This window comes from Poecilia reticulata, chromosome 4, assembly GCF_904066995.2.
Source record: "Poecilia reticulata chromosome 4, P_reticulata-male-v2, whole genome shotgun sequence".
Lineage (NCBI taxonomy): Eukaryota > Metazoa > Chordata > Actinopteri > Cyprinodontiformes > Poeciliidae > Poecilia > Poecilia reticulata.
This window is the reverse complement of record NC_088833.1, coordinates 32854945-32880327: the sequence shown is the minus strand read 5'-3', so window position 1 is coordinate 32880327 and position 25383 is coordinate 32854945. Positions and strand designations below refer to the sequence as shown.

The 25383-nt window shown below is 38.2% G+C and overlaps 1 protein-coding gene across 1 annotated transcript; it reads right to left on the bottom strand.

Moving 5' to 3' along the window:
• Nucleotides 1-25383, bottom strand: kdm4aa (lysine (K)-specific demethylase 4A, genome duplicate a). The gene is made up of 22 exons (XM_008408139.3): nt 25231-25383; nt 23853-24015; nt 21049-21224; nt 20836-20950; nt 20543-20736; nt 19805-19854; nt 16885-16988; nt 16248-16385; nt 14302-14528; nt 11567-11718; nt 10451-10803; nt 9969-10068; nt 9166-9350; nt 8199-8403; nt 7984-8060; nt 6932-6987; nt 5252-5360; nt 4370-4558; nt 4070-4240; nt 3710-3829; nt 2943-3035; nt 1-2839 (listed from the first exon to the last, which is right to left on the bottom strand). The coding sequence occupies exons 2-22, from the start codon at nt 23988-23990 to the stop codon at nt 2699-2701; spliced, it is 3093 nt and encodes a 1030-aa protein (XP_008406361.2). The 5' UTR covers nt 23991-24015; nt 25231-25383; the 3' UTR covers nt 1-2698.

Sequence of the window (25383 nt, the reverse complement as noted above, 5' to 3'; positions counted from 1 at the left end):
TTAATGAACTGAGAGTACATTTCTTTAATTAAACAAATGTTACAAAATGTCTTCATAACAATATGAAAAGTAACTGCTCTCCCTGCTGGCTCAATAAGATTTTACAATAGACTACATGACATTTACATTACACAGGCTTCTGTGAAAAAATACACTGAACGTTTTACAAACAGGACAGTAAAATATAATACAAGATCAGTGTACAACTTAGTCTAAAGAAAAAATGAAATGATCCCTACATGGCCAATGACCAGCTAGAAAACCTGCTTGATAATCTGACGGCCATCTTGTTCCCCAAAGCAATGAGATCAAAGAGTTGGGTGGAGCCGGACACGAACAAGCCAGCAAAACTTTTAGAAATGTACAACAAACGCCATCTTTTTCTGTATAAACTAACAGTAGCACCTTGATGTTCAAATGCCCCACAAACTGGACTCAGCAGTCCAGTGCACAGAGTAAGAGAGTAGGACAGGCAGGCAATAAAAACACATGAAAATCAGCAGAGACTTATTTAAATGCAGCTTTATACTGCAGAATTCAAATAATTGAACAAACTCAACAGAATTACTGTTTATGAAGCAGACGCTAGTTTCTCAGCACACCATAATGAGCAATAAAGAGTGATACAGTTCACCCAAGGAGGGAATGTAGTTAATAAAACAGGATATTAGGGATCAAATGGCTGTGCTACCTTTAAAGAGTTTAACCTGTTACTCCACAGCATCCAACAGAACAGTTTTTCTGCATTGTACATGCCTAAAGAAATGATTGTTGCAACACTTACATGAAACCTAAAAACTTGAATCAAAATCCAAGAAAAATATCCCAGAGATTTTAAAATATCTTTTTTCATTGCTGGTTATATTTTTATTATTATTATTTTAATAAAGCCTTACTTCATTTATCCAGAAGAGTCCCTATATGTTTCTTAATTCTGAAATATGTTGATACATTTTAAAATGTGATAGATACCATGAAAATATTTCTATCACAAAACTGAAGATGTGAGAGTGTTAAGATTAAGACAACTCATAAATATTACAAGTGGAAGTTTCCAAACCATTTGGAACAAATAAAAAATGTTTTAAGCTCCTGGTCTGCAGTCAGTGTAAAGCCAGTCTTCTCCATAACCGTTTTAAAGCAGCTGTCCTCGTTCTGTTTTCAAAGGATAATAAGCTATAGGTCAGAGGTTTTCAAACCTCCTCCTGCATGGTGCTTCCCTGCGTACATGTATAAATGCCTGATTAACAAACTGGACAGTAGCTGAAGGGGAAATGCAACTACGTGTGTTGGAGTAAATACTCATGTAAAATATGGACAGTGGGTCATGAGGACCAGGACTGAAAATCAAAGAACTGGAAGAAAGTCTTTGAAAGGAAGTTTTTAGTTTGTTTTTTTACGATAAAGATTTCCACAATCCTGTAGAACTTTCAATATACAGGCAGTCTGGTGTAATGAAGGCCAAGTCATTAGTGGGTAATGGCCTCCTCCTCTGGAGGCAGACAGACAAGTCCACTAAGCTTCGCCCATCAAGCAGAGGCTAGTAAATGGAGAATGAGCGTCATCTGTATAATTGATAAATGTCATATTAGTTTTGAAATCTTTAAAGATTTTAAAAGATTTGAAATCTTTTATTAAATCTATGAAATAAAAAAACTTTTATATTGTTTTTTATTGTTTATGTTTAGAAAAAAAAAAAACACTAGTGGCCAGATATTTGGGATCTGGATTTTTAAATCCACCTCTATAGAGAGGAGGTTTCTAGTTCACATGTCCAACTGTCCATGGCCAAAACACTGAAGTCAGGAGTGTCTACTGATCTCTGGGTGTTGGTGTGAATTCATTTTGAGTAGCTAATGTGGCAGAGTGTGGGATTCTGGCCAGCAACTCCAGAAGCTTCAGAGGTTCCTGGTAAATATCCAATTATTTCTTCAAAGGTCTGAACCTCACTGATTGTCACACACTAGACATGAAAAAAGAAAGTTTGCTTAGAATGACAGGATTTCAGTCCGATTATTTCAAGGTTTAACCGTTTTTGCAGTTACACATACTGTTCACAAGTCATTGGACAGAAATGACTTTTTAAATGTTAAAAATGTTGAGGGATTCAGCTCTCCTCTGTTTTCTACCATTTTCAACAGAATAAAAACTAAAGGGCTGAATGTGAAGTAGAGGTTTAGAATAATATTTGGGGTATCTTTGTGTTCCCCTCTCTGAAACCTTTTAATAGCCACTAAAAGCAAAAGCTGAAATAAATTAGGAACAAGTTGATTTTGGATGGAAAATGCTCAGTTGGGGCCAGTTTAATGAAGCTTTGTTTTTTTTCAGACTATATCAGCACAACCACTGATTTTACATTCCAGCACTAACCCAGTTTTCAAACATCTTACTTTATTCAGTGCTATTTGTAATGTATCCTTGAAGTAATGCTAGAAAACCTAGCAGTGTTAATGGGCCTGTGGCCCATTGACATTACTGTAAGGAGTCCTCTGCAAAAATGTCATCAGAACAAAACATTTTTTGACCTCACAGTCCAGCAAAGAGAACAAAGTGTGGAACAGGCAGCAGTCCATGCAGATCCTGAAGAAGACAGCTGCTGCTACATTGCCTGAAACTAGCTGCAAAGTTAAGGTGCATTAAAACACTTCAGTCCAACAGTGCTGCTGGTGTGTAAGACGGGCTGACCAGGTGTGAGGGTCTACTCCATAATGGCTCTGTAAATCACAGGCTCGATGTAGTCGCCCCTGTACCGGGAGTTGATCACTCTTTGTCTCTTAGATTCTTGGATGATCTCATTGTCTTCAAAAATTCCATCAAACCTCATATCTGATGCCTTAGACTGCCAAGACAATAATAATGGTTACATGGACTATGTAATAACAGCATTGTGTAATTATATGCTACAACATTGGTTTGTTAAATAAAGGTGAATTTGAACCCACCAGTCTGGATTTGACTCTCTTGGGAAGTTCTTCGTCCAGAGTGTAGACATCATCTCTCTTGGCTGTTAGCTGTGAGCCATCTTCAAATTCCACCTGCGGTTTGGAACAACGGCACATATTAATATCTATTTTTCACAATTGTGACATTTTTATTTCATTTTATTTATGATAAATTATCACAAACTGCAAATAATGATTTAGTTAATCAACCAAAATCTCATATATGGCTAATAATAATCAAAGATGATTTTTTCGTTACCACAAAACACTCCAAATTAATAATTTCAGCATCCACTGGACCTTAACTATAATGCTATAATAAAAGTTCGTGTCAATGTGACATTTGGCAATTATTCATCTGAATGAAAAAGTTCTTCTTTGGGGTTCCTCAAGGCTCAGTTTTCAAACTAATTTTGTTCAATATCAGTATACTCTATCAATCTCATATTACTTTGGATCCCTGTTTTCAAAAAGATAGATTTTAAAATCTTATTGGTCTTTAAGCCACTGAATGGAATCAAATCGTAATAATTTCAGAGAGATATGTTAAATTTAAACCATGTAGATTTCTCAGGTGATCAGTTTTGTTTACTCAGTGTTCCAAAAAATAAGTCTAAATCTAAAAACAAAAGTAGTAATTACTTTCGGTGTCCCTTACATATGGAATCATCTCCCTAAATAGATAATTATGAAGTTCTTACTAGTAAGAGCATAAAGTCTAAAATTATTTTGACACAAATTGCACAAAGAAAGAGAAAAATACTTACCAAGTACATTTGAATAATATGAGCTGCCACAAACTTGGCCCCGTAGACCAGCCCATCTGTCCAGCGCACCTGAACCGCTTCACCCTGCGGTGGGGGGCCAAGCTGAGCACAGTCTTGATTCTGCACAAAGAAACACACACACAAACTGATCAGTCACCTTTAACACGTTCAAGTGACCTCTACAGCATACCTTTAGCTTTTATAAAGAAGCTACATTTAGGCTAATCCAAAAAACTGTTCTGTCTAGTTTCTAGTTTCTAAAGCTCAAGACAATCTTGATGACTAAAATGAACAATGCCTTTTACATTTCTGCTTACTATACTAGATGTTTTTACTGCAAATAAGACAAATAAAACATACCACAATGTCCTCCGGGAAGAGGTTATCACTGAAGGAGCCGTCATCAAAGTTGACTTCATAAAAGGTCTCTTTTGAGAGCTGAACTACATCACACTGATAGTAACGGCCATTCTTGTGCTTACAGATGACTTTCTGACCCACAGTAAGCTCATGCATTGCTGCCTTATTGCGCTGCAGCAGAAAAAGCCACAAATAGCAATATTAATGCATAATCATACAGAGAAGGATCCATTCTAAACTATAAATAGATAAAAACTAAACTCATGTTGAAGAGAGAAAAGATCCTGTGCAGCAGTTTACCTCAATCTGAGCAGGACCTTTGTGCCGACAGCAGGTCACATGGACCACAAAGGGCCAATCATCTGGCTGCATCAGTACCCCAGCAGCCTGGGCGCAGGTAGGGTGGTATGCAGTGGGACAGCGGCCATGAGAGCACTGCACACAGCAGCCAGATGCCTTTTTCACGCGTTTCTTGCAGTAGTAACATTTCTGTGAAATGGAAACACAGCAGCCTGGGCTCAGCAAGCCGTTAAAAATAGCTAAAGAATAGGAAATATCCCGTCTTGTTCCCGTTGTCAAATGTTTGACTTTACTGAGTCACAGAGCTGTAAACATGTCTGAATGACACATCTTCTCTACTAAAGCTCACAGTTTTTTCACACCTGTTAGCTTGGGGGGTTAGTGTACCATTAGAAGGGTGGGGGTGGGGGGAGCCGGGCGGCCAGACGGACAGCGTATTGCAAGAAGGAGTGGGAGGTCTGACTGAACGCTAACCCTCCCAGCCCCCAGATATGCCATTTTATCTATATAATTATAAGTAATTTCCACTATCAGTAATGTGTCTGCCAGAGGATTCCTCTGGTCATTATCTTTCATTAGAGCCTCATTGATGACTGTATGTTGAAGCACTGAGGAGTTAGTCATTTAAAGTTTGTATATCAGATGTTGTCCAAGCGTGCCATTTGTAGTCTCCATTTGGAGAGTCCAAATTAGCTTGTCATCTTCATAAAGAGACCAAGCTTTTGCATGCACTCCAAATTCTTCAAGAACAGCAGCTGATTTAATTTGGGTATACCTTTTTAGGTGTTTTTGGTGATTTTGGGGGTGAGGGTTAAGGGGTTATTACAAAGTTGTTCCCTTTACTTAATACTTGCAGTTTCTGGTGACACCATGTAAACTCACCAGTTTAAATCTCTGTAGAGGGATTCCACTCAGATCCACAGGACTTCTTTCAGCAATGTTGACAAAGCGTGCCTCCATTACTGCCACAGCACACAGCACATGTACCCACCTAAAAAACACACAACACTTTGTGATGTTATTTATTCCAGCTGGTGCATTTACCAGTTGGAATAACTGGTAAATGCATTATGCATTTTCCAGGCACATAGTGGCTTGATTGCGCTATAAAATTGTACTATGTTACCTTCAGTTGTTAGAAAATGAAATTGGGCCTCTGTCTCTTTAAGAAGCTCCTACTTTTTCTGACACACTGTCTCAGCATGTAATCCATTAAGCCATTTACAACAATTCTTAGAAGAGTTGGACTGCCAAGTAATTCCTATGATCAGCAGACACACAGTTCCACCAAGTGTTTGCTAATTTGCTGCTGTCGCTAGTCTGGGGGAGCTGAGTGGGGGATTGGCTGGGAGGGGTGGCCAGGAGTGAGAAGTTCAGCTGGACAATGTAGGTCCAAGTAGGAGCTTCGTGGAAAAAGGAGGAGCTATGTTGTAGCAAGTGTTTAAGCACCCCGGAATGGCTTGAAAGGGGAGATTCAAGGTCCCTCAAAAACACCAGACAGAATCAAAGCAACATTGCAGGTATTTTTTTAATGAGTGTAAAACATTGCAACATGATACAAATTGTCAAAAAAGTTAATTTTACACACTACACCCTATTTCTAAAGCTCACCAGTGGCTAGGTCAGGTGTGGATAAGATTTGGCCTGAGATGCTGAAGGCTTTGGGTCTGTCAAGGTCAACATTACTTTTCAATGTTACACAGAAGAACAGGACAACTCTATTAGAGTGGCAAACTGAGTTGTTGGACCCAATCTTTCAGAAAGAGGACCAGAGGGTTTGTCCCACGTATGGACAGATTGCTCTTCTTAGCCGGACAGTGCTGCACAAGAGGATTATAATCATCACGAGCCCCACTGACCGCCTCCTGTCCGATTGACAGGAGGCTCCGACTGATTGTCAAACCTCACATCCAAGAGGAGCAAAGTGGCTTTTGTGCCACAAAGTTCTGGTTCTGTGGAACCAGAACTTTGTGGGGTTACGAGTGGGGAGTATGGAGTATTTGAGTGATTTAATGGCTATCCAATCCCATGTCCAAAGTAAGAGCTATGTCTGCACTCTCAACACAAAGTCAATACTTTTTACCTTCTTGAGGTGGTGCAGGTTTCTGATCCAGATGGATCTTGGCAGCCGTTTTAGAGCTTTCAGTGACCCTGGGGAAGACTCCAGACTATGTTTTACATACAGCTTGGGTACATCTCACCATACACAGGTCATATGTGAAACATTGGTGTAAAAGTCCTCCCAGGGCTTTGAAGACAAAACTGTGGTGGTAGAATATCTTCACATCCAACCCATGAAAATCCCAACTTGAAATAATTTGGTCATATTTGTTGTTTTGCCTGGTCCAGACTTTGTATTCCAACTCACTGTAGCTTTAGGTGCTAAAACTCTACTCATTTAGCCTCTGGCATAGATTAGGTGAAGTTAGCTAAATGTTTGTATTTACATGTTCTGGTTTATTTCCTCATGTTGTGCCTCCCCTGAAGAATTCTGGCGCCCCCAAGGGGAGACACGCCCCACACTTTGAAAAGCACTGTGTTCTAGATAACCCTGGAACTTACTTGTCATTGGTGGTTTTATGTAGGGCTCCACCTCTTAGCAAACACAAGCAGCAACTCTGCAAAAAGAACAAGTCTCATAAAAGGGTCCAGTCAAAAAATGTCACTTTTGGTTGGAAGCAGTAAGCTTATTCTTTCTCTGCGGGCATCATTTTTAAGAAGACGTTCTAGATCTGAAAACTTTGAGGTATTATTTACTCAGAGAAATGTTCAGATGGTACAGAAAGGGTCTACTAATATATTATCTTGATAATCTTGATGTGAGATAAAACAATCTAAATTTCTTTGTGCATTTAAAAGAAATTTGAAAACCATTATGATGAGGCAATATGGCGCTTTTTGTGTTGTGTATTTTTTGTGTGTATTTTTTTGTTGAAATATGTCTGCAGTAGTATTCTGTGCTGACTAATTTTGTTTTTATGTGAATAACTGAGATCTTAGAGGTTTATATTTTTCTCATCCTTTTCATTCATGACTTCTTTTAGGGGTTACATGAACTATTCATATTTATTATTGAGTGAATAAAATAAAGAACAAAATGAAATAAAATTATATTGTTCAAAAACTAAAACTTTTTATTCAGACTGTACATATACAGCGCTTCATTTTACAGATTTCTTCCGTTTGTGTTTTATCACTTAGATAATTAAGATAAAATAAAATTAGGTATAAGATAAAACATTTTTAAAAATCTATGATGATTTCTTTAATAAAGGGAAAAAATTATCCAAATCTAACTGTTAAAAAGCATTTGCTTTCAGGCCCCTTCATGTTGTCAGACAGATTCTATTTACTGTAATGAAAAAAAAATCATCATTAAAAACAGATTTTTGTATTAATACAGTGTATCTTTGTCTGATGTTAAAATTTGTTTGGTGACCTAAAATGTTTAAGCGTAACAAAAGGCATAAACTTAAAGAAATCAATACTTTTTTGTAGCACAAAAAAACAAAGAATCCAAGAGGCATTCCCATGCTGAATTTATTTATGCGTTATAACACCTCTCACAAGGTTACTCTATGGAAGAACCAACTGTAACTAATTTTAATACCAACCTCATTCATAGCATTGGCCGTACATCGTGCACATTTCCACTCGGTGCTCACACTGACTGGGTTCACACCGTAGCAGCCTAAAGGATGCACACACAAACACACAGGAAAGTAGAGCTTATACAGCATCTATAGCTGAATCATTTAAGAGTTTAGAGCATGTAGAGCTATAAAACAAAGTTATTTTGTGTAGATGTAAAGCGTGCTGGTTTACTGACTGGTGTGAACCCAAACACTGCACTGTGAGCAGCTGATGAGAAGGCTGGTTCCATCTTCCTCTAAATAATGTGCAACAGGTTGTTCTTCACTTTCTGTGTCTTCTTCTGTGGTGATGGTGAAGCACATTTCTGGGATAAGAGGCTTGGTCTGCATCCTCCCACCAGCACCAGCGACATGACTGTCCACGCTGCTGGCACACTCTGCCTGTGGGCAGACACAGAAAGGAAGGAAAGACAGCCGTTTCTCTTTCCGACTTCTGACTGCTTCAATTGGAGAAAAGTTTCCCGATTTCAAAACTGTGGCTGAAGTGGCGCTTGTAATTCTAGCCTACAGTGCAGTAGCAAAGTGCGGATTCATCCTCCAGATAAACCTCAAAACCATGACACATTTGATTCTCTACTCAGCTTGTTGAATATTAAACCAAATGGAAATTAAATACAATTGAATGACATCATTATAATTTAAAAAATGGATAAAAATAGATTGTGATTTTTTTGACCACATCTGTCAAAATGTAGAACAATGAAAAAGTCTAGCACAATATCTGCCTGCTAAGCTGCCAGGTAAGCTACCAATTCAAGTAGCCATGTCACAGGAACTGTTCTGAAAATAGAAAAGCATTTATGATACACATTTGTGTATGTTACTGGTATGCATTACTTTAAAAGTAAAAAAAACAAAAAAAAAAACTGTGTAAATCTCTCATTTCAACATAGACCCTGCAGACAAGCGTCTGCACTTGTGCAGTAGGTGCAGATTATATTCAGGTACAGTCAATAGTCTGAAAATTACAATATTTCATATCCCCAGAATGAAAACATTTCAAAAGAAATGTCTTAATGCAGTTATTGCCATGCTGAGAGCAATCAGAAAAATAAAGCCTGTCAATCTTATTTTGGTTTGGAGAGAAAAAGAAATGGAACACAACACCTGAACAGCGTCCAGGTCTCTGATTGAGAGGAATACCTGTTGATATGTTTGGAAGAGCATACAGATGGAGCAGTATGGAGGCTTAGAGCCCATGCGTTGGTTGTACTCCCTTTCTTTCTTCAGATTGGGAGGGCTGCTCTGCCACAAATGGGTCAGAGGTTTGGCCCAGTTGTCCCCTTCGATTGTACCTGCCTCCACTGGGGGAAGCTCCTCCAAAGCATCTACGGCAGAAAAACAAATGCATTCATTAAGTTTCAATATACATGTTGTAATGGATAGTGAGCCATTTAACATAAATTGTCTAAATTATTTAAAATTGTAGACTATTTATTGTAAATTATTTAAAGTGAAATTTCTAAATTAAGAATGTTGCAGATTGTTTATGGATGTTTGTCTGTTTTGATTAGCACTGTTGGTGGTAAGTATTTTTGTTTTGTTTAATTGTATTTGCACTTTGTAAAGTTTGGGGTTCCTTTGTATGTACCTCACGGGCTGCTGTAGCTAATGAGGGCAGGCCCTATAGAAGCTGGCAGAATCATTGTACCAATGAAAGATTTGAACAAATTGTCAAAAGATTTGTTTGGCACAAATCAATGCTTGTTGCTCCCCAGTGAAAGCAGCAAGGTACGCTTTATTTTGTTGTTTGTGTTGTAAGTTTATGTTTTGTATTCTAATGTTTGTATATGTTTTAGTTTTCATGGTGACTGATGATCCACATCAAAGAAAATAAACAAAACCTTGAAAATCACCCGTGGAGACTGCGCAAACTAATTCAAGTGCTGGAGATCAGCTACACGTGAACAAGAAAGATTAAAGTAAAACTTCATGTCAGGACAGACCTTTTTCACTGCTGTTGTTATCTGTAAAGTGTGGAGGGCGTGGCAGCTGGTCCCCATTACCTTCCAGCTCTGCATTAGGAGGCAACACTTCTGCCACCTGCTGGAGGGACAGAGAACACCAGCAGAATTAGAACCGAAAGTCACATGTTCAGCTAACAGGTAAACAGTATCAGCATGTATGTTCCAGAAGATCACAGAAAAGAAATGTTTAAAACTGTCCAAAATGATAATCATCAGATTTAGAGGGTATGAATTTTGCACATCTTAAAAAACATGTTAACTTGTGTTTGGTCACGTCTCAATACACGCAATACCAACTGAGTATTTTAACGACAAATATTGCTGCTACATGTTGTTGATGTAGAAGTATATTAAGATAATACATTTATCAGAAACTACGGCACTACAACAGGTTAAAATACTTCAATTATCTGGATTGAGGTAGAATGACAGATGCCAACACCACTCAGTTCTCTGCTCACATGTTTGCTGTCTTCTCTTTTATCACTGCGTACGGCCTGTTCTTCCTCCTGCACCAGGATTTCTTCTCCATAGTCTCCTTTAGCATAGCTATGAACATGCAGGACGTCAGCAGGGCTGAGTGTTCTCTGAAACAGCTTCTGCACAGGGATGTTACTGGTTTCCACCCGAGGCTCCACACTGGCCTCTGCATTTCCTTCTACTGGCAGAAGAGGACTCATGTCTGCAGCCCGTCCACCGTTCTTGTCCTTTCTTGCAGAATTTTGTCTGCTTGAAGTTTTCTTGTTGTCTTTACAACTCCATTTAGGTGGTGGTTTCATGTGCTTCTCCAACTGACGTTCTGACTTGGGTTGTGCTGTTTTGAAAAGGAAACACTTTATTACAACTCTGTACACTGATTTAGTTAACTAATTTCCAAATTATAAGTTAATGATAAAAGTGCAGTCCAGAATACACATACATGACATATTTTGATTCATTGTCTCTAGAAATAACTTCAACATCCATCCATCCATCCATCCATCCATCCATCCATCCATCTTCTTTACACCCTTGTCCCTAAGTGGGGTTGGGAGGGTTACATCAAGAACAAAAATTTAAAAAATGCTCATCCTTCACTGGGATTTTATGTGGCAGCTCAGCACATAGTAAATAGTAAATGACTTGCACTTGTATAGCATTTTATCAAGTCCAGAGGAACCCAAAGTGCTTTACACTACATTCAGTCATTCACACACTAATGGTGGTAGATGATGCACCAGCTAGAGCTGGTCTGGCTCTGAAGCCTGTGGTTATCATGGGGAAAATGGGAAGAACATTTAGGGAAGTAACTCTTGAACTACTTTTGAGGCGTCTTGGACAAGAATGCTAAACTTGAATGAATTAAACTTCAGAGAATGTATTACTATAAAGCACTAGTATAGCAGGATAGCATGCAAATATTTTTATATCACCCAGTGCTGTCAATATTTCTACTCTACATATTAGAATGAATGTAGGATCCAAACAATGTGGAAGTTTTTTCTTTTGATTTTATCTAAGAATATGACAAGAGGCTAGACTTAAAGGCAAACAAGTAGCAGAAAGGCAAGAGTAAATTCAAGAGTTTGGCACCTTACCTGAGGCAGCTGGGACTTTGTTGGGAGAACTCTTCAGTGATAGCTTGGGTCTCTCAGGCTCTACCGCCTCCTTGACTCTTACGTCACAATTGTCTTCTTCAGAGGTCTGGACAGGTTCAAGCGGACGCTTTTTCCCATTTTGAGGATCTGAGCTGAATCATTTAAAAATGTTAAGGACAGTTTTTAATTTCACAAAAGGTTTAAGATAATGCCAGCTGATTCAAAAACAATATTCAGAGATTTTTACAAAGTGTCTAGGGGTTGACAAACTTATTTATTCATTTATTTAGCTCTGGTGGCCTTTATTCAAGTGGCTCGGGCATCTGGTCAGGATGCCTCCTGGACGCCTCCCTGATGAGGTTTTCCAGGCACGTCCCACCGGGAGGAGGCCTCGGGGAAGACCCAGGACACGCTGGAGGGACTATGTCTCTCAGCTGGCGTGGGAACGCCTTGGGATTCCCCCGGAGGAGCTGGAAGAAGTGGCTGGGGAGAGGGAAGTCTGGGCCTCCCTATTTAGGCTTCTACCCCACGACCCAACCCCGGACAAGAGCAAGAGAAAGAGAGACGGGATGTCAAAAGGAAAAATCCATTTTGTGTAATACAGCATGACTCCACCAGTGTCCATGTCATATGTGTGAAGGTACCAACAATACAGAGGGAAAAAAAAGCGATCGGAGCTCCTTAAGTCCTGTGCTGTGCTGTGTGTTTCAACCGTTTTACGAAACAAACTGGATTCATTGGCATTACATTTCACAGGTAAGGATGAAAGATCAGACTTTGCAGCCAGAAATTCGCTTCTAAACAACCAAGAAATATTTCCTATGTATCTAAATTGGCCCAAAATAACTGCTAATTGTTAGCGTAGCAGCTAACGTTTTCATACTGTTATCTAATGAGAGAGAGCTGATGAAAAACCGCTGTTAGAGGAGAGGTTCATTAAAAACCAGAGGATTTAGTGAGGAAAGGTCAGTCAGGATCAGAGCTGGAGCTGCTGGTCTTCAGTCTGTTTCCAGCTCAGCTTCACCATGTCGGTATTTAGCTATAAAGATGCTACGAGTCAGAGCCCAACATGCTGAATATTTCTTTTTCTGAATGTGAAGGAAATTTGGATAATTTCTTTTATTCTTGGCTTTAGCCTGTGAACCAGGACGTCTCAGAAGTCATTGAGTTCTCCCAGTGTGACCAGCAGACTGAAGCCTGTGACCAGTGTTCCCAGTATAATAAATAAATGTTTTATTCTTTCATTTTTTGTGTATTTTTAAATATCTCAATTTGAAGTATTAAGTGTATTAATACAGCTTATGTAACGAAATAAAAATAATTTACTCTGATTATTTTCACTCTGCTGTTAATAGCAAAGTTGACAAACTGTAATAAATATTTTTTCTCTGGAAAAAAGTAAGAAAAATATGTAGTTTAATGTTTGACAATGACTGATTTATAAATCAAAAGTCATTTCTCAATCCATCCATCCATTTTCTTACACCCTTGTCCCCTAATGGGGTTGGGAGGGTTGCTGGTGCCCATCTCCAGCTAACGTTCCGGGTGAGAAGCGGGTTCACCCTGGACAGGTTGCCAGTCTGTCGCAGGGCAACACAGAGACACACAGGACAAACAACCATGCACACTCAGAGAATTTAGACCAATTAACGTGACAATTATGTTTTTGGACTGTGGGAGGAAACCGGAGTACCCGGAGAAAACCCATGCATGCACAGGGAGAACATGCAAACTCCATGCAGGAAGACCGGGGCTGGGAATTGAACCCAGAGCCTTGCAAGGAAACAGCTCTACCAACTGTGCCACTGTGCAGCCCCATTTCTCAATCATGTATAAAAATAAATGCAAGAAAATAATTTGTTTCTTGTCTTGAAACGTGTACATTAAATTATGGAATTATGTAAATATGTTCTTTAATTAAACACAGTAAAAGTGTGTCTGTTCATCAATGTCAATATAAAAATTATCAGAATAATTTCTATCAAATAAAACATTGTGCTCTTTATTCAGAAATGCCCCAAAACAATTAAACAATCCCATCAAAAGTTAGAAACTGTCTTTAGTCATTTCTTTGATTGCCAAATATATTAATGCGTGTGAGAAAATGTGTCAATGACAGGTATTAACTTAAAATACTTTGTAGAACGGCACTTTGTGAAGTTCGGTCCATTTACTTGTATTACCTTACTGGCACATATTCAACATTCAATATGGCGGACGCTGTTACGTAATCCAGCATTCTTGTTGTGCGTGCATGAATACATTTGGACTTATAAGCTAGAGTTTTGGCAAATAGGTCAGCAGTTACACAAAAGATGTGTTTTTGCTGTCCACTAGAATACCTGAAGGCAATTTATAATTTTTTTGTTTTTTTACATTTTGCGTCCCTTAAAACACCGTTGTCATGTGGATGCAGGGCACAAACAATGAAAAACTTTCCCATTTCAGAAAAATGTGTCCCCATGTGGACAGGTACTTAGAACCTGTTTAAACCTGACATTAACATCCATTTTGAATGATTTGAACATAGGTTCATCCTTTTGACATACAAGTGGAGGCAGTGTGCAAAAGTGGCTCATTGTTTTCTAATATGCCCAGATACGTCATTTTTTTACTTTTGAAAAAGATCAACTTTTTCATATTTCATAACAACTAGGAAAGACTTGTTAACATTCCCATCTGTAATAAAATAGTCACAGAATAGTGAAGAGAGAGAGAATAGAATAAATCAAGACCTTTTGTCCTGTGCAGGAGAAGTTGGCTCGTCAGACGATGCTTCACTGGAAATCTTACAGGGATTGGTCTTTTCTTTTTTCAGAAACTCAGCAGCCTCTGGAGTTGGTTTCAAGTGGTCAATGGGAGTGTCATCTTTCCCTGCTTTCCACAGTTTGTAACGGTCAGGCTGAAACTTTTGCACAAATGCATCCATAGATATCTTCACCATATCTTGACGGCAAGAACACTGCAGAAAACATGAAACATTTCGTAGCTTCAACAGCTAAAACAAGGCAGTTGAGGTCTCTGTTAGATGTAGAGTGTGTTCTCACCAATGTGAGACTGTGAAGACAAGACGGGCTCTTGTTAGAGTTAGTGCTTTAGTAATAGGTTTAGAGTAGTTTGTATTGCTGAAATTGGTCATTTTGATCTTGAAATTAAATCTTTTCCAAGTTTCCACACTCGTATATAATTTTGTGGTGCAGGGCTGTTTGCCTTGCCACCTTGGTGGCCAAGGGTGTGGGTTTGGGATATGGGCACAAATTCCACTCACAAATTTATTTGGAGTTGAGTTTTGTAATCTTGTAGCATGAAATGGCTGATAATTTTATTTTTGTGCAATCATAGATAAGAACCTTTGTGTGTGAAAAATATTGAAAAAAAATAATTACACAAGTTAAACATTTTTAAGGTCTTTTTACAAACACAAAGCAAAAATCTACATATAAAACTCTCAATTTCCATCGCTTGTGTGCGAGTTTTAACCTCCAAGTACAAATTGTGATCAGGGTTGTGTCTCTTTCAGTTGACTGGTCAATGACAAATGTAACAATACATTCAAATTACAGATGGGCTTAGCTGTTGTGGGATCTGATAGGCCAATTCAGACATCCGACTTCATCCTCAAACCGCTTTGATTGGATAATCCTTTTTTTTTTTTTTTTTGCTCCAAATGTCCGGTTTTACTTCTATAGTGGTTTTACGAAAGCTTTGAAGTTAGTTATGTGACAGACAGTCTCTCTGTGATTTACTAGGACCAGCAAAGGCTTTCCCATTAACATTGATTTTTCAACTGACTCATGCAACATGGTAACATAACTGGGATCTAAACTTAAAAAACCAAATAGGTTTAGGTATTTGAGTTTATTCATGTGGAAACTGTGAAAGCAAATTTGGAGGACTGTATCAAAGTAAGTCATTTGGACTAAAAGCAATGTTGGACATACACAACTTCTACTACATGAGTACCTTAGATTCTGTATAAAGTATTAACAAGGAGGAGAAACGCTGGCTGTGCTTTAACTAATTCTCATTAAGTGGTCATGGAAAAGCAGATGCTGTGTGACAATCCAATCTGTTATCAGTAACATGCAAAACATGCGAAAAAATCCATTTCATGTAATACAGCACGGCTCCACCAGTGTCCATGCCATATGTGTGAATTTACCAGCAATATAGAGGTTGACATTGGAAATATAAAAGCAACCATAAAGACAATATAGCCTCTGTTATAATAACAAACTTTGTGAAACTACATTTGCATGACTTCCTCAGCATAGGCTTCTTAGACACACTGTATGTTTGGTGGACTGAACTGTCCATAGCCCCGACACACTATTAAGCAGCAAATAAAAAAAAAAAACACACATTAATGAGCTTTATCAGATCTAAGGTGCTTGTTAAAAGATGGCTTGTGCGAACAAAGGTACATTCACCTCTAACTGAGGTTTTCTAGTATGTCAGTTAAAGGCTCAGATGAATAAATGTATAATTTAAATCCTATTGTATAAGATTAATAAACAATATTTATGACACCTGGTTAACTTGTCTTTTACTAGTCCTTTTGGTATGATCTTTTCATTTACTCCTTTGCATCTCTAGGTGGTGCCACGACCTCAATACTTGCAAGTTAGACATTTCACTTTGACCTGCTTTACTTGTGTGGAAGAGACTGTAGATAACATACCAATTTAGCTTGTTTTCCATAATCAATCCATCGCTGTGTAGCAAAGTTGGTGGACTCAGCACAATTGAAACCATGGTTGAAACCAGCATGATAAGCAAATGGAAAAGTCACAATGAACTGCCCAGCTTCCTGAGTGACCTAACATAACAGAAAAAAAGAGAAGATGCATACTTTTTATATTCCACCTGACTTTTCCTATGTAGTCACTAAAACATGATTATTACTCTTCAGTCAGAGGCTTCGTTGTAACCGAAACTGCAGAGACCACAGTCATCAGCATCGACAATAACTCTTTAATTAAGCAAGTTATAAGACTATTTAATTTACCATTGGGATCAATCAAGTATTTTTGAATTGAATCCCACATGATTTGTACTTGACTCACCCTGCAGCTACAACAACCGACAAGATGGAGCTGAAAGACGTTAATCAAAAGCTAAAAGCAGAAGATACTGCTTACTTAAATGGTGGTTTAAAAACGAAAGCAGTAAAATCTTATTTAAAATAACATAAGCCACGCTTAATGTCAGCCACACCCCTTTTATTCAGCAAGCTGAAAGTTTATGACTTGTGAACAAACATGTTATCATCTCTGTGGAGATGAAAACATGGATTACCTTCTCATAATGTGGATTACCTTCTCATATGGTATACCATATTTTTTGAGGATTGAGGGTGAAATTAAAGTCATCTTGTGTCGCAAAAAGGCTTCACAGCTCTGAGCATTCCCAGGAAAGAAACCTGGAAGAGAAAGAAAAAACTCAGATATTTCAATAAAGCTAAAGCTAAACATTTGAATGCTTGTGTTTGAAGGGGAACTTCCTCAGGTGAAATATGCTGTGCTGCTGAAGCTAAGGCAGTGATTTTTTTTTTATATACGTAAAGCCATGCTTGTTGACTTCTATAGTTTTCAAATACTGTGATATTGCATCTACACTGACAGACAGCAGTGCCCATTACAATTCATCTGCTCATACTAGATGATCCTATTTTATTTCCTTAAATTAAACATCACACACAGACAGATTTCATCGGCTATCAAGATGTCTGAACATCCAACCCTTACCTGCTACATACCAGATATTGGTTCAGTCACCTCATTAATGCTGCTGCTGACATCATCAGACCCAGAGAAAAAACACCACAATAAATTCATCTCTTGTTTGCACTGTAACATCATCTAAAACCATCTAAAACACTGCATGACTTTCCCAGTCACCACAGATTGTCAAATCATTAACAGCTAGATTTGTTGAGGGATAGCAAGCTCCTGGATCCATCAGGCCAAATAAACACACCTGAATGGATTAAACTCATGAGGTGAGAGTGATGAGCTCATTGAGATCTACAATTTATTTTCAAGAGAGACATGGCAAGATAGCAATACCATTTACAAAAATTGACATAACCAGATAAATAGATTCATTTAGTTTTAAAGTCATCTACTTCTGTATCACAATTGATCAACCTCCTCTCTTTCGTCTCGAGGCAAATTTACGCTTCAGCTCCTGCCGTCTTCTTCATCAAGCAGCAGTCCAGCTTTACCAAACCCGTTAGTAAAAACCAATATATTAGCTGCATTGCAGTGTTCAAAGCGTCTGAAAAAAATAGCGGCTCGAAGTTCAAAAATTATGTTAAAGTTTACACTGAATTGTTAAAATAAAATCTTAGGATCTTTGATGAGTAAGCAAACATTCCATTTAAAAATATGATTTAATATGGTAACTGGGGCACTGAAACGTTAGGACAATTCTAAGGGCCCCTGACTGACAGGGGGCCCTCCACCAATTTTTTTTCTTTCATAGAAATTTGAAAAAAATTGGGGCCCTGTCAATTACAAAATTAATCATATTGTGTTTTCTAAAATAGTTTTTAGCAGTAAAAATCAAATGTTGCCACTCCCAGTTCAAAACTGTCATTATGTTGTGACAGTATGGTTATGAGAGATGATCTGTGAAAAAATTATTTCCTCTGCCTTCTCCCAGTGCTAGAAACAACCAGTCAGAGGCAGGAGGCGGGTTTTAGCGCTGTCAATCACAATCTCATGTGGCTGCTCAGCCGCTCTGTGCTAAGCTGCAACTAGCATAGCCTGTTGTGAATGCTCAGTTTAGTTAGCATAGCCACTAATGACGGCAGATAAACTGTTTTCCTGTAACGATAAGTTGTTTCTCCACCATTAGCGCATTTAGCAGAGTGAATGAGGTTGATTGACAACACCAAGACCCTCCTTCTGGTTCTGATTGGCTGTTTGTGGTCGGAACGTTGCATTACTTTAGCCAGCAGTAGCAGCTCAGGGAGGAGGTGGAGGGGATTGATCTTTTCACAGATTATCTGTCTCATAGCAAACTATTACGACATGGTGACAACTTTAACAAATATGGAGAAAACATTTTTTTATTAAGGTTACATACTGCAGCTTCAATAAAATGCAACGACAGCATTTTTTGAGAACTCTGGATTGTTTTATATACATTTTGCACATTGTCTGTGACTGTTGCAAGTGGGGAGAGACATTTCAGTATCTAAAACTAATAGAAACAATTTAAGCAACCTACTTGCATACTGTATGCGGACCGTTTCATGTAAAATTCATGAGCAGTAAATATTGTGCTTGTATCAGGGTTGGACCAAAGAAAGAGTCACAGTTTTAAAAGCCTTTAAAATTGTGACTTTTTTGGATGAGTCAGATAGACTCAAGAAATTGTAAGAGCAGCTGTGAAGGGCAGGGGGGGCAATTTAATTTTTTGTCATGGGGCCCAAGATTCCTGGCTGCACCCCTGTATGGTAATGTCAGTTCTTTCACTTAAAGCCCAACTAAAAGATTTTATTTTCTAAAGTACACATTTTTGTTCTGTAAAATGGTTTTTACCTTTATGTTCAATCTGATATACAGTATGTGGTTTATTTCATTAGTTTCTGTATTTCAGTTTCACATTTTCAAGTGTGTCCACTCTATAAATGTAATTAGTTAGTTAATAGTTTGTATTGTCTATTGTTTTGTGTTTCTATTCAGAATGATGCATAATATATTTACAAATAAAGTGGGAAAAAAAAAAGCTGACATTGTGTCTCAGCTCTCCTTTTCATTGGCTGTCAGCAACACACTACCCGAATGCTTCCAGATCAGACTCCAAAAACTGAACCATGTTTTGTTGACTGATACAGAGGTCAGGTCAGGTCAGGTCAGGTCAGGTCAGGTCAGGTCAGGTCAGGTCAGGTCAGGTCAGGTCAGGTCAGGTCAGGTCAGGTCAGTTTCCATTATGCACTTGCAGACTTTCACAACTAACAATCAGTGGTAAAATCATGTAGCGTGCCTCTAATGGTCAGATGAAAATTTTTCCCCCGTTATAATTAAAATTTTGAAAAATATGCCTGTTGGTATTTTTATAAGAAAAACTAAAACTAGATCTGCAGCAACCAGATCAGTCGCAGTAGAATCATTCATTCACCATTCATAGACCTTCCACCATAGTGCAACATGAAGTTGCACTATGGTGGAAGGTCATGCGATGAAAAAGCCTGAAGGATGAAATCAAATATGCAGACTTTCTTCTTACCTTTAGCAAGCCGCTCCAGTCTTCTGCCATGCTCTGGTGGGACAACATACCTGCAAATTAACAAAACTGAGACAGTTATTCAAAGTATGATTAGTATGATTTTGGACAGCAAAGTAAAAATCTGTGGAAAGCAAATGACTAATATGACTGGTTGCTAAACACATTCTTTCAAATAAGAATAAAAAAATCCCATAAAATTTCATAAACTAGTTAGTGAGAAGTAAAAACATTCAATACATTGTTCAAGAGCAAATATATCTAGTGTGGATGTGCAGATGTACTCAATGTCAGTTTTACAGTCACATTCTTTAACAAATTAAAGTGGAAGAGACAGTAGCATCAAGTCTATTTCATAATGGATGACAGACATTGTGCAAACACATAATGTTGTTCTAATTTAGCGCAATAATAAACTTCCATGAAACATTCAGGGAATGAATGTATGATCAATTGGAAGCATACATGGATTCCAATTGACAATTAGGATCAAATGGAATCCATGTATGATTTTTTTTCAAACTTTTTATACAAATTTTTCATTGCAAGTCACATCAAACACATCATACATATAACACATTTTCCAAACTGCATATATAACTTCACAGATTGTGCTCAAGAAGAGGCTTTGAATCCATGTATGATTGATTTGACTTTTTTTTGTAAAGTGCCTTGAGATGACAGTTGTTAGCTGCATTCATGAAACAAATTGAATGTTGTAAGGTAAGCCTTCTTATTTACCATGACTTGGGTTGGCCATAGTGCAGGTAGCAAATGCTGTAAAGATTCATGTCCTCTGTGTGCCAAGGAAAGGCACTCTTCCACATCCCAAAATAAAGGCATGGGGTGGTAACTCCTTTTATCTTCACTGCACTCTCACTCTCCACAGTGTCCAGGATTGTGTTAAGATGGGCCATGTTCCATTCAGACACATGCTGCAACAGAATTATTCATAGTGAGCAACAAAAATGCATGACTCATAAAAAACAAACAAAAAAACAAGGCTCAGCGTGTTTTTTCTAGGCCCCACTCACTGGATCAAACAGTGTTCCACTGACATCAGCTCCATACAGTGGGGGGTTAAAGGTCAGGTTCTTCCAAAACTTCCTTTCCAGTTCATCAAAATCAACATATCTGGGACTACAAAACCTAAGGTTCACATATTTGGAGATCATCAGTAACACCAAAATGAATCTAATAATCACAGTGTTAAAAGTAAATAAAAGTAAACTACGATGCAAACAGACTTAGCCAAATTGGAGGTCTTCTGAAACTCAAGGACAGTCATTGGTTTCTTCTGGATGTTGTACTGCGTGAACAATCCAGACTGGCCAGTGACCACCTGCTGTATCGGAGCAGGAATCAGCAGATCATCTATGTCATCATATGTATTTCTTGGTTTCCAGCCTTTAGGTGGAATGATCTGCAAGTAAAGCAATCAGAGATGATACACTACAAAGAGTAACACAGATATAACTTTTTACAATGTACTAAATCAGTGTTTCTCAACCTTTTTCAGCCCAGCGCCCCCCCAGCCTTTATCCAGGTCCCTCTCCGCCCCCCAACAAAGAATTTGCAGGCTACTTTGCACTGACTATTATTTTATCATTAATATTACTATCACTATTGTAGATGTTTTGATTTTTATGCTTGTTTCTGTATTTATCATCAAAAATAATTTCCCAGAGAACAAAAAAGTCATGGGAATAGAAATTATTTTCACAGGCGTCTATGAACAATGCAATGAACATTCAAGTTAAAATTGGTAACAGCAGCCAATCAGAGTGGATAAATATTCCTATTTTGTGCCATTTTCTAGTTGTTAAATATTCCACAAAATGACCAGATAAAAGATGAACATGCCAGTTTAAACTTTGAACTATTTGCCAAACGACTGAGCTCTGCAACATTAAAACATGGATAGAACTGTAACTACATTAATCATAACTCTTCTTCTCTTCAGTGTTTCTGTGGGTTTCTGGTGGTGCAGCTCTGTGCTGCCTTCAGGAGAATGGGACATCAGAGTATCATCCATAAAACTTCACCCACATGGCATTTATTGTGCAAACCAGAGCTTTCAGTGGAAAAACAAAAGTTCCAGGTCCTTTTAATGTCAAACAAATATGAGACAGAAACATGGATTATATCTTTATATAGACCTGTCTATTGATTATAGATTAATAGTTTTACTGGACAGAAATTACAAAGAACAAATCTGGTTCTTATTCAAATCCTAATGAGTCAAACTGAAAGTGTCATGGAGTCATCAGCCTCATGACATTAACACTGATGTGAAAAATAATATTGAAGAAATAAATATATCAAATCTAATTAAAAACATAAATAAGTGATAAGTTCTTTACTGTTATGGTCTGTAAGATATATTTATTCTCAGTACTAGATGTGGTCTCAACAAACCCATGACACTTCAACAATATTATTTTACCTTTTATGTGGAAATAGTGTCTGTTTATTCTTGCCATACAGTCTCTGTATTAATTATTGCTCTAAAGGTCTTGCCATACCAGTTTATTCCTCTGTATTTACTTTAGTTTCTTAGTTTATTCTTGCATTTTGTTCTTCATTCATTTCCATTTAGTTTCCTTTGATTAGTATTATCCTCTCCTGGTTTATTGCTATGTCCACTTTAGTTTCTTTCCTGTTGCTAGATTTATTTGATCATTTATCCATTATAAGACAAATAATATAATCCGAATAATCTTCACTCATCACCTGCTGTGCCGCCTAATCGTCATGTGTTTCACATCATGTGTTGATTTTTTCACTGTTTAGCGTCGGATTCTGACGCTGAATCCGACGCTGTGTCCGATGTGAATTATGCCATAATTCACATCTAGTTCGTCGCTCCATTTATGTCCCGCTTCTCCCGTTTCAGAGTTTTGTGCAATGTGCGCGTCTTTTTTTTTAACCCCTAACGTGCCGGGCGGTCGTGAAGCGTATCGATGGGGAAAAGGCAGACTGACATAAACCTTTTAAAACAACTGAAACAATTTCTGCATTCTGATTATTGAAATTTAAAAGTGCTGTGTTGTTCTATCACCCCGTTTCATACCGGACCACTTACAGCACCGTGTTAACGCTATAAAATGAAGGCTCTCTATCGTGGTATCACCCATGGAGGGATTTCTTTATTTAAATGGGTTCATTTTTCAGAGGGATACAGTGAGGGTATCGTGATTTTAGCTACCAGTAGCAGGAGAACGGAGCTGCGCCAAGAAGCTAACAGAAGCTACAAACACTGAATAGAAGAAGAGCTGCCATCAATACAGTTGCAGCCAAGCATGGTTTAATGTTACACAATACAGTTTTACCAAGTTGCTCAAAGTCTAAACTGGTATTGTTGTGCATTTAAGGTGTAAAGTTTACCTTCGACCAAACGCCCCCCAAAGGCATCCCAGCGCCCCCCTTTTGTAAAAATGTCCGCCAGCGCCCCCTGCTGTCCTCTGAACGCCCCCTGGGGGGCGGTACCGCCCACGTTGAGAACCGCTAGTCTAGATGCTGCTAGGAAGATTTAGATCCAAGATTGTGTTACATTGCTTTGTATAATTATATCAACAAACATTTCAAGATAAATTTCCGATTCTGCTTGAAAAGTTTTTAATCCTTTAATACTCATGAGATTACATGAAAACTGTATGTACTGATCTAATGGAAGATTTTTTTCGGCCAAATGAAAACCATGTAAATCAGACTAATGAGTCGTCTGCCAGGTGTAGATACAGCTACTGAGAAGTATTTTGCCTCCGCTGAGTACTAAAAAACACTTTGATTAAGTCCTTAACGACATCATCAAGTTCAAAGGTCTCAGTCTTGAGCTACACAAAGTTGATCTGTTCAGAGGTGACTCAATCAAGTTCTTATTCTTTCTATGTTGCTCTTCTCATAAAAAGTACACAGATTATTTCCTCATAAAATGTTACATTAGCAAAATTATACATTCAACACCATGACACACAACAAACGTTGAAATTCCATGTCACACTGAACCATAAAAACAAAAAGATCCATATTAATAAAATGATCTTCTTACTTTGACAATTCCAGCTCTGTGAGCTCCTTGTGACTCCATGAAGGCAACATACCGAACAAAGTCCTTGAACTCTTCTTTGGAGGGGGTGAACGTCATTACGCTGAAATTAGGAGTTTGGTCTGGAGTGTCTGTAGTCATCTTGGCATTCCATGTAACACATGTACTGTTAATGGAAAATGCAGACACACTGAGCTGTTGACTGGTTGCACAAATTATAGATCTCCATCCACTCTTTTTAAAAGATCTACTCAAAAACACTTTCCATTTCCAATTTGTGTGACCCTCAATGCTCTGCTACTTTCTGGGGTTCAAAATATATTTGTAGATTTTATATGATCAAACAAAATAAGCAGTGCAGGTGCATTAATGAATAGGAAAAAAAATATTAATTCTTCTCAGGACATGTGTAACCAAAACTGAAAAATTATTTGAAAGTGCAAGAGCAGGGTAAGGAAAAAAACAAAATTCATCTATAAGATGTACACAGGAAGAGTGATCTGTTAATGAAATGCATTCTTCGCCTGATCGGCAGCAACTGTGAGCACCTAAAGGCATAAACTTTCTGCTCTGAAACCTTCAAGTATGTATCAAAAGCACAGACTGATGCAATAGCTTAAGCTCAGTCAGAGAAAGGTCACACAGTCATATGGATTCCACCACTCTAAAGGGGTTAAGATTGCTCTCTGGAGGGAAAACACTCAACTTCCAATCCTGATCAGTGGAAATGTCCAAGCAATGGGAGCACACCTATCATAGAAAAAAGGAGAGAGGATACCATCTCTGATCATTTTATATTCCACAGTATCTTGGACAGTAAATCGTTTTAGTGTATCACTATAGTTACAGCAGGACAGTGAATCCTGCTGTGACTGCAGCGACTAATCCTGAGTCTGAGAGGCTCAGAAGTAAATAACTGTTGCCGGTTTGATTCACAATAAAGACACATCTTCAGATTTTCCAATGCTATTATGCCATTACAAACAAAGGTTATCTAATAATAATAGTAATAACATTTGCAGCCAGACAAGTAATAACTACTGAATAATGTGGAAAGGATATGCTCTCGAACCGCAGTACTAGGGAATGTCTCAGCTAAGTGGATGGATGGCCATCTGTTCCTTACTGCTGCCCACTGACGCGCTAATCAAGAAATAGCTTTAACTGCGTAAATTTTCCACATGATCACAGCTGTAAACATCTGCGCTGTCAGTGATGTAGTGAAGGAGTTCAGTGTACGGGGATCTGACAGCTTCCTCCACTTTCAGCTAAACAAGTAGCAAACATGGCTCGTTTGCTGACGCTCACTTTCTTCTTCGTAAAACTCAAAGTAAACTCTGTCTTTCAATCAGTAAGTGTGTTTTCCAGTGACAGGCGTTACCTTACACACGCTGAGGTGGAGAGAAGAAGATTTATCCTCAAAGCGCGAGAGACGGAGTGCAAACAGATCAGATTATTTCGGTTACCACAGACAGTCCTCCATTATTCCCGTGACGCATGCTCAGTGAGTGTTTGTTTACATCGCACTCAAAAG